The sequence below is a fragment of the Rhipicephalus sanguineus genome, chromosome 2 (assembly GCF_013339695.2).
Source record: "Rhipicephalus sanguineus isolate Rsan-2018 chromosome 2, BIME_Rsan_1.4, whole genome shotgun sequence".
In the NCBI taxonomy this organism is placed as follows: domain Eukaryota; kingdom Metazoa; phylum Arthropoda; class Arachnida; order Ixodida; family Ixodidae; genus Rhipicephalus; species Rhipicephalus sanguineus.
The window spans coordinates 122,937,042-122,949,526 of NC_051177.1; the positions used below are offsets into that span (position 1 = coordinate 122,937,042).

The 12,485-nt window shown below is 44.4% G+C and overlaps 1 protein-coding gene across 1 annotated transcript in view; it reads left to right on the top strand.

The window, feature by feature from the left end:
* The window catches only part of LOC119383613 (dual specificity tyrosine-phosphorylation-regulated kinase 4), a 321,020-nt gene that overhangs the window by 301,407 nt on the left and 7,128 nt on the right, over positions 1–12,485 (top strand). Inside the window, exons 7-12 of the mRNA XM_049412594.1 lie at positions 997–1,135; positions 1,738–1,860; positions 2,970–3,162; positions 6,498–6,627; positions 7,000–7,128; positions 11,077–11,192. Of these exons, the coding sequence (XP_049268551.1) occupies positions 997–1,135; positions 1,738–1,860; positions 2,970–3,162; positions 6,498–6,627; positions 7,000–7,128; positions 11,077–11,192 (830 nt within the window). The remainder of the gene's footprint in view (positions 1–996; positions 1,136–1,737; positions 1,861–2,969; positions 3,163–6,497; positions 6,628–6,999; positions 7,129–11,076; positions 11,193–12,485) is intronic.

The window sequence follows — 12,485 nt, forward strand, 5'->3', positions numbered from 1 at the left end:
CTGCCTATGTCAGCAACAGCCCGAGATTACAGTAGCATGAGTACTGCTGTCCAACTCAAAGAGAATTTGTATAGATTTGCTATGCCTTATAATCGTATACATTAGCTGATTTCTGAGACATCAAGTGCTTTCGTGTGCTGCAAAATCAGTTCTGCAGAATCCCGCAATGTGGCGGAAGGGTTAAGAAGGAAATTCACAACCACCCGTTTGTAGCACGAAGCCACAAGGAAATCCGTGTGGATTTCTCAGAAAGAAAGCTTCATGGTTGCCGAAAAATTCGTCCTGGTCCGGGAGATCGTACCCGGGACCAACGCCTTTCCGGGGTGGTCGCTCTACCAATTGAGCTAACCAGGAAGCTAGCAATTGGCAGCGCGAGGGCGAAGTCATCATCATTTTTTGTACTATTTAGTATGGTCAGTTTTGCTGCACAGATCTACCTTTTGTGTGTGGTATTAGTATGAAACTTTAACGTCCTGACAAATTTTATAGGACAGCAGATGCACCACGGTTTTGTGCGATGTCAGCCATTCCATTTTTAGTTGTGTTTGTCAATTAGCAATTCTCAAAATTTTACTGCCAGTAATTTTATCTAGTATATGTGTTAAAAAGCATAAGCCTGCGTAATTCTGTGTGTGTGTGTGTGTATGTATATATATATATATATATATATATATATATATATATATATATATATATATATATATATATATATATATATATATACACAGTATACTTTAAAAACAGTCGCACACACTACAGGTGTTCCAAGTTAAGGAATACACAGAAAATGCTGATTGTGGTTTAATCGATGTATACACGAAGTGATGAGCACATAAAACTACCACTGAAAAAAGCATGTGTCAACATTTGATGGAGCCATTTAAAGCTTTCAAGAAGTGCACCCTTTCCAAAGGGTTCACTCAATTCAATTCAAAAACAACGAAGCAATGCATTGTGCTACATGATAGTACATGGTGCTTTGAAATCTTCATGCAGCATGAACCTCTACGAGCTTGTCAAGAATAACAGCTACCAGGGCTTCAGTCTGAATCTCATCAGGAGGTTTGCCTACTCGCTCGTGCAATGCCTACGGCTCCTCCACCGGGAGAAGATTATACACTGTGATCTCAAGCCTGTAAGTGGACACAGAGCAGCACTCGTAATGTAATGCACACCCTTCATAAGTGTCAATTAAGTGGCTTTGATTCTTGAACTGTACATATAGTGCAGCAAAAGCTAAGCTACGGGTCGTGTCAGCCAATCAGAAAGAGAAGCAGATAACGGCTTTGCCACTCTACCACTCTAAGTGCTCTCGATTTAATGCTGACTGAATGAAAGCATCATGGAAGCATTAGTAGCACATTTCCACGTGCTTCTTCAGAACACATGGCTCATTGTTTCGCTACCGTTGAACGAATTACGGGAAATCGATTGAAGGGCCCAATTTTGCTAGACACAGCCATATGAAAACAACATAGTATAATGAAGCTAAGGAGAGCTAGAATAGAGGGTCTTCTTTGTACTTTTTATTTGAGGTGAAGTAAGATGATATAAACAAAAATTGAAAGCATATGAAAACGTAACTTGCCAGATGTGAAGCCCAAACCCACAACCTTTGCATATCACATGGGCTGTCATACGAGCCTGTTGCATGAATTGGTGAGATGGAGTACAGTTAGGTTATTGCGTGTGCTGCCCACAGTGAAATGATACTCTGTTCTTCCATTGCTTACACAGGAAAATATTCTCCTCAAGCAAAGGGGCAGCAGCGCCATCAAGGTGATAGACTTTGGCAGCTCCTGCTTTGTACACCAAAGGGTCTACACGTATATCCAGTCCCGGTTCTACCGCTCGCCAGAGGTGAGTCCAATTGTCCATATCCGTGTTCACATGACTATCCTTTACCACAGCATAGAATTTTTAAAGAAAGCTCATCGCTTTGTTGGTATCATGCTTTTACAGCGAGCTGATCTGCAATCTTCTATCTTAAGTCTGTGAACAATGAATTATCAGCATCAGTGAGCGATGATTTGTGTTAATTGCTCAAAGAAGAAAAAAGAAAACAGGCACGATCATCGTACAGTGACGAAAAAATCCTGCACAGAACGTCCCTAGTTACTTGTCAACTGAGATCAGGGTAATATTGAAAAGATGAATGAGTGCTAAATGAAAATTACAAATCGTGCAGAAGCAAATACACAGGAGAAACACTCATTAATGTTTTCCAAAGGTGTAGCCAGAATTTTTTTTGCAGGGAGCGGGAGGGGAATGTCCGACTCCTCCCTTTACTTATGTTTGCGTGTGTTTGTATGCGAGTACATATATACACACACAAAATGTAAAAATTTCAGGGGCAGGCGGAGGTTGAGCCCCCCAATCGAGCATCCCCAATCCACTTCCCCTGGCTATGCCACTGGTGTTTTTCCTACAATGTGAACCAAGCTCAGCAAGAAGGAATTAGCGAACGCAATTAAATAACAGCTCAGCTCAACGCCTGTTTGAGAGCTTCGCAGGGGTGGTAATTCAAACTAGATGGTTATTCACAATCGTCTAGAAGAATGCATTAGCATGAACAAACCGTGGACATACAATCACTCTGGTTGAAAGTGGGTAAAATGAAAGAATGCGCTTAAGTATGGCTTATTATGCTAACTTCGCATGCAAAGCGCGACAGTTTGTTCAGTGCCAATCAGTCACACTTATGTTTTATTGAAGTTACATTTAGCGTGGGATAGGACTCTGAAAAATGCTACTGCCTTGGTCCAGAACTTGTCCTATAACGTCTCTACTTACTGCTTTGCATTCCTACATTAGCTAGGTGATGTAAAGTTGAAAGTTTTGTCTCTTGAGCATGCAGCAGTTATCGCTGGCATTCAAAGTGGTTGTATAGCTGTTGCCACTTTAATTTCAAAAGGCAACGACGACGTCATTTGTCATTTTGCATCCCTTTAATCGTTACACGAACACAGGTGATCCTGGGCCTTCCGTACGGTACCGCCATTGACATCTGGAGCCTGGGTTGTATACTTGCTGAGCTGTACACGGGGCTTCCCTTGTTTCCGGGCGAACACGAGGCCGACCAGCTGGCCTGCATAATGGAGGTGCTTGGCCTGCCACCACCTTGCGTCCTCGAGCTGGCAACACGCAGGAGGCTCTTCTTCGGTCAGGAGCACCACTTTTAAATCTTGTGCCCTAAATATGTATTTTAAACCTGAGCGAAAGAAGGGGAATTTTAAGGGCTTGTAACCAACAGAAAATCTAGCCAAAGAAAGTATAGGGGATGTCATTTGCATAGGTCGGCAAAAAATGTGGGGCTCACTCAGACTGATTCATGCAATATATTTTGCCTTTAGGGCTCACTCGGACTCAGACTCACCGAAATTTTCCTCATTCGGACTCCCTCTGACTCGGACTCACTGAAATTTTTCTCAACCAGGCTCACTCGCACTCAAATTCACCAAAATATTGCTCGCTCGAATTCACTCAGACTCGCGGCTCGTTCTGAGTCTGAGTGAGTTTACTCAGGAGTCCATTAGCCTGTAATAAACTTTTTCAACCATAGTGTCAACCCTCTTTAACATCAATATCCCATATAACTAGTAGTCTTCTACTTGGCGCGTTTTGATCTCATACCTTGAAATACGAGTTGTCAATGGTTACAATCCAGTAAGGATCGATATTTTATCGAAAGAGATGACTCACACGAGATATTTTTACCAATAACTTCCCATGAAAGATTTTGACAGAGGGAGGTCGAACCCCCTCCCCTTGCCCCCCTCCACAACTCACGCCTCTGATTAATAAATAATGAGGTGGCGTATGAACGCCAGTGCTTTGAAGTATGTGTGAGCAGACGTGAGCGTAAACGTGAGTCATCAGATGGCGTATGAACGCCAGCTAGTGCTTTGAAGTATGTGTGAGCAGACGTGAGCGTAAACGTGAGTCATCATAAGCTTAATAGTAATGCTGAAGTTGAGTGGACAGGACCATAGGTCGGCAAAAAAATTTGGAGCTCACTCAGACTCACTCATGAAATATATTGCGCCGTTAGGGCTCACTCAGACTGACTCACCAAAATTTTTCTCAACAGGACTCACTCGGACTCAAGACTCACGAAACTATTAATCAGCCTTACTGACTCAGACACAAGGCTCGATCTGAGTCTGAATGAGTCTGAGTGAGTCTACTCATGAGTGAGTTTGCCGACATATGGCTATTTGGAGTAATTGGGATATAAATGCGAAGAAATTAAAGTGGATGAAAAGACAACTTGCATGCCGGCAGGGACCGAACCTACAACCTTCAGATAACGCGCCCGATGCTCTACCAATTGAGCTACGGTGGCGATCGTCCTCCCGTACACTTCATCGGGCATATCTGCGCATTTTAACCTGGGAGTGTTACCGTATAAACGCGTGTAAGGGCCGCACTTTTTTTTCAAGAAATGAGGGCCAATTTTCAGGGTGCGGCCCATACACGCGACATTTTTTTTTTAAAGTAAAAACGCACCAGTTAGCGAACGAAGAGCGTTTATTGCAGTATACGACATTTATTGCGACATACGTGCTCAATCGTCGTCACTCGGCGAGTCCTCAGACTTGGAGTCCGAGATGAGATGGCGTGCTGCGAAGCGCCGTCACCCCACAAGCAGTCATCTTCCGTGCCATCCAAGCTGTTAGATATCCCGGCGACTTTAAAACTTCGGGACACAATGTCCGTCGACACCGAGCTCCACGCAGATAGGATCCACCCAAGTACAGTCGCCAAGGCTAGTTCCTTCACACGCAGCATGTCCGCTGTGAGCGCAAGACCATCATTCCGCACTTCAGTCACATAGCGGAGCAAGTCTTCTTCCAAATCGGGAAACTTGTACTGCTCTCCTCGGAAAGCGCCCTTAGTGCTGTTGGTGTTTCGCAAGGCTCCTTTTTGAGCACACCAACGTCGAACACACTTCTCGTCAACGTCGAATTTTCTGCCGGCGACACGTTTCCCATGCTCGAGAGCATACTCGATCACCTTCAACTTATAGCCAGCAGTGTAGCTATTCAGGTACTTGCCGATCTTGCCAAAACGTGAACGCCGTGTAGAAAACAAGCTAGCACGAAGGTCATCGAACAGTGCAGAAAACTACAGCAAGTGGCTGGCTGAACTGCACAAACCGAACAACGCGAACGCTAGTACACCATACGAACGCCATGCCAAAGTTGGTGATGCTAATGCCGATATGGATAGCGCCGATAGCGCGTTTGTATAGAGATGTGAGAAGCTAAAGATAAAATCCTACTTTAACCTTTGGTTGGCGGGTCTATGAATACTAATAAAAAAGTTAAAATTTTTAGCCCACTTCACGAACATCTTAACACGAATAAGATCCAAAAATATATAAATATACTCTGGTGACGATGATGATGGTTGCGTTTCCTTGCGCCATCTATCGACTACGCCTAGAAGCTTACGCGCGCGCGCATTTTGAATACGTATTGGTTGAGGAAAGTGTGGGTGCGGCCCTTACGCGGATTTTTTTTTTTTAGAATATGCACTTCAAAAAAACGGGGTGCGGCCCTTACACGGGTGCGGCCCTTACACGCGTTTATACGGTAGTCAGCATCGCTCATAGCCATGATGACGAGTGTGCAACACCTTTTTTTTTTTGTCTTCTGGCATCGTGATGTCAGAAGAACCTACAGCGTATATGCGAATTACAAGCAGACTCACATAATTTCATCCACTACGGTAGCTCATCTGCAGCTGTGGTGTGCGGTGTTGAGTTCAAAGTCATAAGTTCAAACCTCGATATGACGCGCTATAGCGAATCGTCGGCATGCATTGATGTGGAAGCCAGTGCACACATGCACTCACTGTGAGACACTATTAAAGTATCAAGAAACTTTGCGCAATCCTATAATTTAAAGCGACATGCTATATAATTTCCTACGAAGAAACCAGTTGGCCAACAGTTGGCCTTGCTTCCTAACTTGCTTCCAAGTTGCTTCCAAGTTGGCCTTGCTTCCTAACATCTGTAGGAATTGGCATCTGCCACCTTATTTTTACATAGCTGCAAAAATCATTGATAATAAAAGGAGTCTCATATTGTTTTGAAAAAACAACTGTCCCCAATACTCAGGTGTGCTAGAGTGGAGTGCACCTGATTTTAGGACATTTTCATATTAAGTGGCTTCCTATATAGTACCCGAGAAGCTTGCAGCTCTTGCGAAGGATATATCAACACTTAATGTTTTTAGGCTTTCAAAAGCAAGAGACAATTTGGTACACAAAGCAAATGTTCTGTTTTTTACTTATGTATAAATGTTAACCAGTTAACCAATTTGCATCAGCGTCGTCCTTCACTTTTCGTTGCGGGGCCTTAGCTAAAAACAATAACGTAAACAGCACAACTATGCCCATGTAGCCTTTCAAGTTGTCGAAACTACCTTTACTGGAGTTTAGAACTTCAGGGCTTGTCTTCATGCTTGTCCTATTTTTCTTTTCTCCTTTAGACTCGAAGAACGTTCCTCGTCTAACTCAGAACAGCAAAGGAAAGAAGCGAAGACCAAACTCGAAAACGCTTGCTGCTGTTTTAGGCTGCAATGACGAGGAGTTCATCGACTTCCTTTCCCTTTGCCTCGTGTGAGTAACTGACCATTTTTTTTTTCTTGATCTGTTAGTTTAATTTCAGTAATGTGGCGACAAATTCAATTCACCTCTAAAATAATGTAGCGGAGGAGCACTTCACCCTTTCAGGCATTTATAATGACAAATACGTATTTGTTGCCTAGGCTGAAATGAGAAAAACTTCACTGGTTAGTCTATGAGCAATAGGTGGCACCCTATGGGATGATATTGCATGTGCATAAGCTCAAGAGAGTGGTGAAAATGCCTCGCAAATTAAATGAAAATGCTACAGCAAAGGAAAAGCACATTGAAACTGCAGGTTCACACATCTGTCCTCATGTGACCGAAAGTTGTAACAGCTAAACTTCTCACTTTGTGAACAAAAAGGTGGAACCCCGACACCCGAGTTACCCCTGATGAGGCACTGAGGCACTCCTGGCTTGCCATGCCAAAGGACTCTAGGCAAATCTACAAGACAGTGCAGGCCATCACTGTTAAGGAGACGGAAACAGGCAAGTGTTCGACAGATTTTTCTTCGCTACGTTTTCTTTGCTGCATTTTCTTAGCCACTTGGCAGCAATCATACATATAATCTGCCATACCTACGACCCTGTGAGAGGGAAACATGTCTCAAAGGCTGGCTGCATGTACATAAGTAACAGTCACGAGACTACTCTAAGTAACGTAATATTGTTGTAACAGTTCTTGGCACATTCACAGTACCCAGGAATTTGGGAACTGTTTTTTTTAGAGCGCAGCTCTTAGGCGCCTGTTCCTGCATCAAGCGGCATTGCCATTGTCATCGGCGTAACCAATAAAGCGAATGAGGACGAAAGAGGGCGAACATGAAGTCTATCAATATATCACTAGCCACTGGCCCCTAACCTCGCTTTATTCCTCTGTCACGTGCGCTGGCCCATCGGTCGGAGCTCGTGCACTGTGGCTTGTGCACTGTGCACTCGGCATGTGCACTGTGGCTGGCTTCACTTGTCATAACGGGGCTGTCAGCGTTTCGCTTGGTTCGTGACGCCTGCATTGCACGAGTGGTGCACGTAGCATTCGAGCGCTGGCAGTTTCTGTGGCAATGTGTTACAAATGTTACATTGCTACAACTGTGGATAGCCAAACTTCAAACACAGTTGGCACTGCCCCAACACGAAGCTGTGCTCAGGATTCGTGTTAGGCACTATCGTAGTCGTCGGTTAATTTTTTTATTGAGAAAGATGTGATGTGTTATACCAAGTCATCGTGGCATGAAATGGTATGTCTCTCATACAGCTAACGTCATTTCTGGTACATCACATAAACCTTTTGTTTGAAGAGTATCTCATATGCATTTAATTTTCATTTTTTTATATAACGAAACAGAGGAAACACAATACACTGGCAGCAGGAAATGAATTATCGAGTGCCACTAAAGCATTGACATTTACCCAAGCCAATTAATTGCAGCTTAACATATAATCAATATGTAGCAGTGGCAGCATTGACAATAAAAGTGATGGCTGCACTGCACTTACGATGATGGCTACATGATGATACATGACATTAATGATTACATGATGAAATAAATCAGCAGAGACAAATGGCATCCTTTTTTAAATGTTTTTCTGCCACAAAATTTGGCTGAAATATCCTTAATGGTTTTTGTCGCCATTTGGAAGTTCATGTTTTCACCAACAATCATACAATGGAAGCTAACGCTTGCTGAAATAAAGAAACAATAAGATGACGGATTCGTATTTATCACAAAGAAGAATGGCAGGAAATCTGAAGGAAAAGCAGTACGCACCAGATAGTGGAATAAAAATGTGCAACACACACGTCGCAAATGTGTCCAGAGAATCTGCTCGCGGTCTTGTTGGTACATATTCTTGGCTACTATGGCTGTGCAGCACAAATAAATGGAGGCCGGAAAGTAATGCAGAACTTACGTGTACGAGCACTGTATTAAAAAACATGGCTGATCCCTCATAGGAATAATATCGGTATACCACGAAAGTAAAACGTGTCTTCGCAGACGTAGTTTAGCGCTTGTTGTGCACTGTTTCGCCCCGAGGGCGAAGGAATGAATGCTATATAGCAACAAGTTGTAATTTCACGCGAAGAACGGCAAGCAGCTCGAAACTTGCAACGCGCTGCTCAAGCAGAAAGGGCGCACGGAACGAACATACACAGAATGAGCGCGAACTAACAACTGTCACAGCTCGACAGTTAAAGGGGTCATGAAGCACCCCTTGGGCTGATTGAAAAAACACATCCTGCGGAAAGCTGACACGGCTATGAACTGCTCTGCCAAATATTACAGTCGTGCGCGCCGCGTAATGGCCACAAGCGGAGCGCGAAGTTGCCGTTTCCCCAGGCACCCTCTTTTCAAACAGAGGCCGGTTCTCACTCTCGTCGGTGGGCGGGGCGTCTGTCCGCTGTACGTCGCAAAGATAAAGTGTTCTCAATATTCTAGAACACTATAGCAAAGACATAGCATGCTTATTGGCCGATAGCCGACGTAAATCGAGAGCGGCGTTCGGATCAGATGCGCTTCTTGCCGCGGAATGCCGCCACTTGCCGGCGCCGCACTCGCGCAAGCGAATCACAGCGGGAGAGCGATCGCGTTTCATGACGCGCGCTGGCGTAACTTCTTTCCCCCATGCCATCCCTCCCTGTCTAGCTTCCAGTGCGCTCGTCGGCACGAGAAAAGAGAGAAAGCGCTGGGAGCGTGCGCCAAACCCCCGTAACTCCGCTGATTCTTGACGGATTCGAGAAATTTTTGCGGCAATCGATTCGGGAGGCAGTACACTCCGATACTGAGGCCATTAGATCATTACTTGGAAAAGTGGTTCATGACCCCTTTAAAGCGCGCTGGTCAAATAATAAGGAGGATGCACGAAACGAACGCACAAGTATACACGGGATGAGCGCGAACTGTCACAGTTGTAACTTATTTGTTCGTGAGCAGCGCGCTCCTTTCGCAAAAGCGGCCGCTGCAGTGAGCGAAGTGACCTTCGTGCTCGTAACTTCAACGCAAACTTGCGGTACGTGAGAGCTAGCGCAAGACGTACAAAATAAGCGCGCACGCACGAGCGACTACGCCCTGTAGAGGCGCACGCTCACTCAACGCCTGGGGAGACGATCGCGCTCCCTTCTAGAGTTACTGTATATACTACTTTTAGGTAGCAGAGTTGCGCATAGGTCTGGCTATCAACTACAGCCACGCGGTAAAGCCGCACTCCGTTTTTGCAGGCGACATGCCTACCGTGTCGCCGATTAACATGTCTGGCGTGTCGAAGACCGGCGATAAACATTTGTCGATGATTAGTGTGAACTCAGTGCAGCGGCGGGGTCGAGAAATACGAAAGTTGGCCCGGGCGTCAGCTTCTCCGCAATGCATGGTTGCTAGCGCCGTTTGGAAAGCAGATGCGCAACTCTGCTACACCAAGGTAGCATATACAGTAACTCTATAGAAGGGAGACTCCCTTCTAGAGTAATTACTGTATATGCTACAGTAACTCTACTCCCTTCGAGCCCATCGCGCCATCTCGCTAGTGATAACGAAAACACGCTGATGTACCCCGATCTCTGAGTACCGCCACTGGCAAATGGTGTATATAAATAGCATGCCAGTATGACGAAGAATGTGTTGTCTGTGGCGGAGTCGTTTCGCGCTGCACGCTTGGGATCGAGGGGTCGTAAGTTCGACTCCCGCTGGCAAAACATTTTGTTCTAGGTTTTTCTTTGCTCTACGTTTGTCTTTATATTTTACAACGTCATATCCGTGACGGAAATGCGTCAGTGGAGCCGTAGTGGACCCCGGCATAAAACACTTTCGTGTAAAAAAAAAGCATTGAAATGAACCTTTATACATGCAAATGTCTTATCACAAATGAAATGTTTCGAAAGTTTATGCCCAAAAAGAAATTGCCTTTCTTTATCTTATGCTTAAGAAATGCAGTCTACACAGATAGTCTTTAGAGCAGCCCCAGTTCACGTTGTCTGCGTGTTCATTTCTTGTCTCCATTGATTTGCACTGCACAAACTCAATACTTATAGTAGGATATACAACTTTAGAAGTCCACGGCATTTCCTCCTCAAAGGCGGATGCACACAAGCCTGCAGCAATGGGCATGCACTCCAGACAGATGTTGTGAGCTAGACGGTCGGTGGCCTTTGGAGAACACTGCAGAGTGCATGAGCAGGACTATTCCTTTTTGCGGAGGCGGCCGGCTGCCACGCTTTGGTCATCTGGGTGGGGCCTGACTTCTCAAGTTGTATCTGACTATATAGTAACAGTGTACACATCTTAAAAGGTCTCCTCTTTCTCGTTGCCCTTCTTGGGTAGTGCTGCAGGGCAATGTAGCCACAGTGCAAGTAACAGCATGGTAAACTGAGCCTTAGTCCATCTTTCAAGCTTGAGCAACATGGCTCAGATGTTCCTGCTTTTCTCTCATTTCTGATAAATACAGGCAGCTTATCAAACTCCTATAAGGTCTACAAGTGTGCCAGGCCGACAGAGCAGAAGATTACGGAGCAGAGGAAAGCCACTACATCTAGCAGTGACACGAGCGCCTCATCCGAGGAGTCCCGTGAGTACCCGCAGATATTCCTTTCCAAGATGCACTCGTTGGTTTCTGGACAATGCACACTTGTGGCATCTTCAACGAATAGCACTGGTGCACCCAGGCGCTACAATGATTAGACGAAACTTTGCACGGCTTCTGGCGCACCGCTGCGATTGGTCGAAGATGCCCTTAAAACACAGAATGCCTAAACAACAGAATGTCCTAGAACAGAAGGCCTAAAGCTGACGGAGTTCTTAGTTGGAATCTGTTCTTAAGAGGGAGCAAGTGGTGATGTTTTGTAGGAACTTCACTTATAGGGAAACTCTTGCACATCTATTAAAGCAGACAGCATATGCCTATACAATGCAACCTTTGGTTTTAATACATATACAGTATTTGCCTTATTCCTTTTTTTGGCCCATAAATTTCATGCAATGCCTGCAAGTTTTCATTGTGCCACACATTTATTTTGGCAGTTATTTGCTGATAGTGTATTTGGCAGTTTACCCACTCTGGTAGCTTAGGGTCGGCAAAGATGTGCTGCTAAGCTCGAAGAAGCACGTTTGATTCCCAGTCATGGTAGCTGCACTTAAATGGAGGTGAAATGAAAAAAAAAAAACATCGATGTGCATGATATTGGTGCACATTAAAGGACCTCGGGTACTCCAAATTATTCCAAAGTTTCTCACTACTGCATGCCTTGCTCATAATGACATCACGATTTTGGCACTTAAAAATAGAAAATTAAGTTTTTTTCTTCATTAAAGTTTACCCATTCATTCATTCATTCATTCATTCATTCATTCATTCATTCATTCATTCATTCATTCATTCATTCATTCATTCATAGTACAGTAGAAACCCTCCAATATGCTTTTCAAAAGACTGCAAAAAAAAGGAAAGCAGTAGCTGAAAAATGTATAACACAAACATTTGGCTAAAATCAGGAAACATATTGCTCCTAAATAATAAAACAGACCCATTCCACATTGCTCTGCTTCAAAAGAATGTACTCATTGGTTTATGGCTAAAAGAAGTCTGATGGAAGTCCGGTGTTCCTTTTGCACCTCTTGTGGTGTTGTGGCAGTACACATCGCCAAACTCATTGACGTACCTTCTCTAGCATATCCAGCATCGTGGAAATGCTGAGCACTGGGGATGCATGAAAAGGGGATTGTAATTCACAGGTGTCGATAGATTCCTTGCTGGGACCAGACGTCAGAGATGTTATGCCTGGGAAGAACGCAGAAGTGGGTAAATCAAAAGCGGGTTCTACTGTACTTGGCAGTTTCGCCATTGGTGTACTATATACATTAA